At 60.6% G+C, this 1224-nt stretch overlaps 1 protein-coding gene across 1 annotated transcript in view; it reads right to left on the bottom strand.

The window, feature by feature from the left end:
• Positions 1-8: 8 nt before the first annotated feature.
• Positions 9-1224, bottom strand: part of LOC104127878 — a gene marked incomplete at its 3' end in the record, with an annotated part of 1474 nt that continues 258 nt past the window's right edge. Inside the window, 1 exon segment of the mRNA XM_035896062.1 lies at positions 9-1224. This exon segment is cut by the window's right edge and continues 69 nt beyond it. Within this exon segment, the coding sequence (XP_035751955.1) occupies positions 9-1224 (1216 nt within the window).

Raw genomic sequence — 1224 nt, forward strand, 5'->3', positions numbered from 1 at the left:
TTGTCCCTGATGGCCACCACCACCCCAGCCATGGCCTTCTGGACAGCGGTGGAGGAGAAGTAGAAGATGACGGGGTCAAGAGCAGCGTTGAGGCTGGTGAGGAGCAGAGCGTAGACCCTCCAAGGCGGGCTTTGGTTTTGGATGAAGCCAACCACGTGGGAGATGTTGTAAGGGGCAAAGCAGACCCCAAAGTTGACCATGGTGGCCACCGCCAAGCCCACGGCTCGTTGCTTCTTCTCCAAGGGGATATTGGGGCGGGAGAGGAGGACCCGTACGAAGTTGATGTAGCAGAAGACGGTGACGGCGAAGGGGAGGAGGAAGAGGAGGAGGAAGAGCTGCAGGCGGAGCGGGAGGACGAAGCTCAGTTGGTCGTTGGAGAACTCGCTGTAGCACGTGTTGGTGTCCCCAAGGCTTCCGGGAGAAGGTGAGCTGGGGGCGTTGGAGGTCTGGGTGACGTGGGTGGGGCTGGAGACCTCCCAGGTGGTGGTGCCGTTGCGGGGGGAGGGTTTGGTGATGGAGATGTTGGCGTTGGAGGGCTTGGGGTGGTTGGGCTTGGAGATCCTGGAGGTGTTGCCAATGGAGATGGAGGTGGTGGTGGTGGCCTTGGAGCCATGGTGGGGGGTGGCGCTGCCCATGGAGCCACGGGGGTTGGAGATGGTGATGACCTTGGGCTCGATGACCTTGGGGCTGGAGGTCTTTGAACTTCTGGGGTGGGAACCACCTGGCCGAGAGATCTTGAGGTCATCGGCATTGTTGTGGTCATGGGCGTTGAGGTCATGGGAGTTGAGGTCACGGGAGTTGAGGTCATGGGAGTTGAGGTCACGGGAGTTGAGGTCATGGAAGTTGAGGTCATGGGCGTTGAGGTCATGGGCGTTGAGGTCATGGGCGTTGGAGATCTTGGTGCTACCGATGATGGAGTATCCAGGGTTGGAGCTGCTGAAGCCGTTGACGTTGAAGCCACCAGGGCTGGTGATGGCCAAGCTGGAGGGGTGAGAACCAGCAGGGTTGGGCACCTTGACGCTGTTGACCACCACCGTGGAGCCACCAAGGGTGGTGGCCACGGAGCCGTTGGCCAAGGACTCGTTCCTACCACCGTGAAAATGGGCCACGAAGACGATGGAGCAATGGGAACAGGCCAAGAGCCAAAGGACGACGCTGGCGGCCATCGCCCGTCCCGGTCTTCTCCTGTCCTTGTACTGGTGGGGGAAGACGACGCCAAGGTAG

Source organism: Egretta garzetta, unplaced genomic scaffold (assembly GCF_000687185.1).
Source record: "Egretta garzetta isolate BGI_Z169 unplaced genomic scaffold, ASM68718v1 scaffold2706, whole genome shotgun sequence".
NCBI classification, from domain to species: Eukaryota; Metazoa; Chordata; class Aves; order Pelecaniformes; family Ardeidae; genus Egretta; species Egretta garzetta.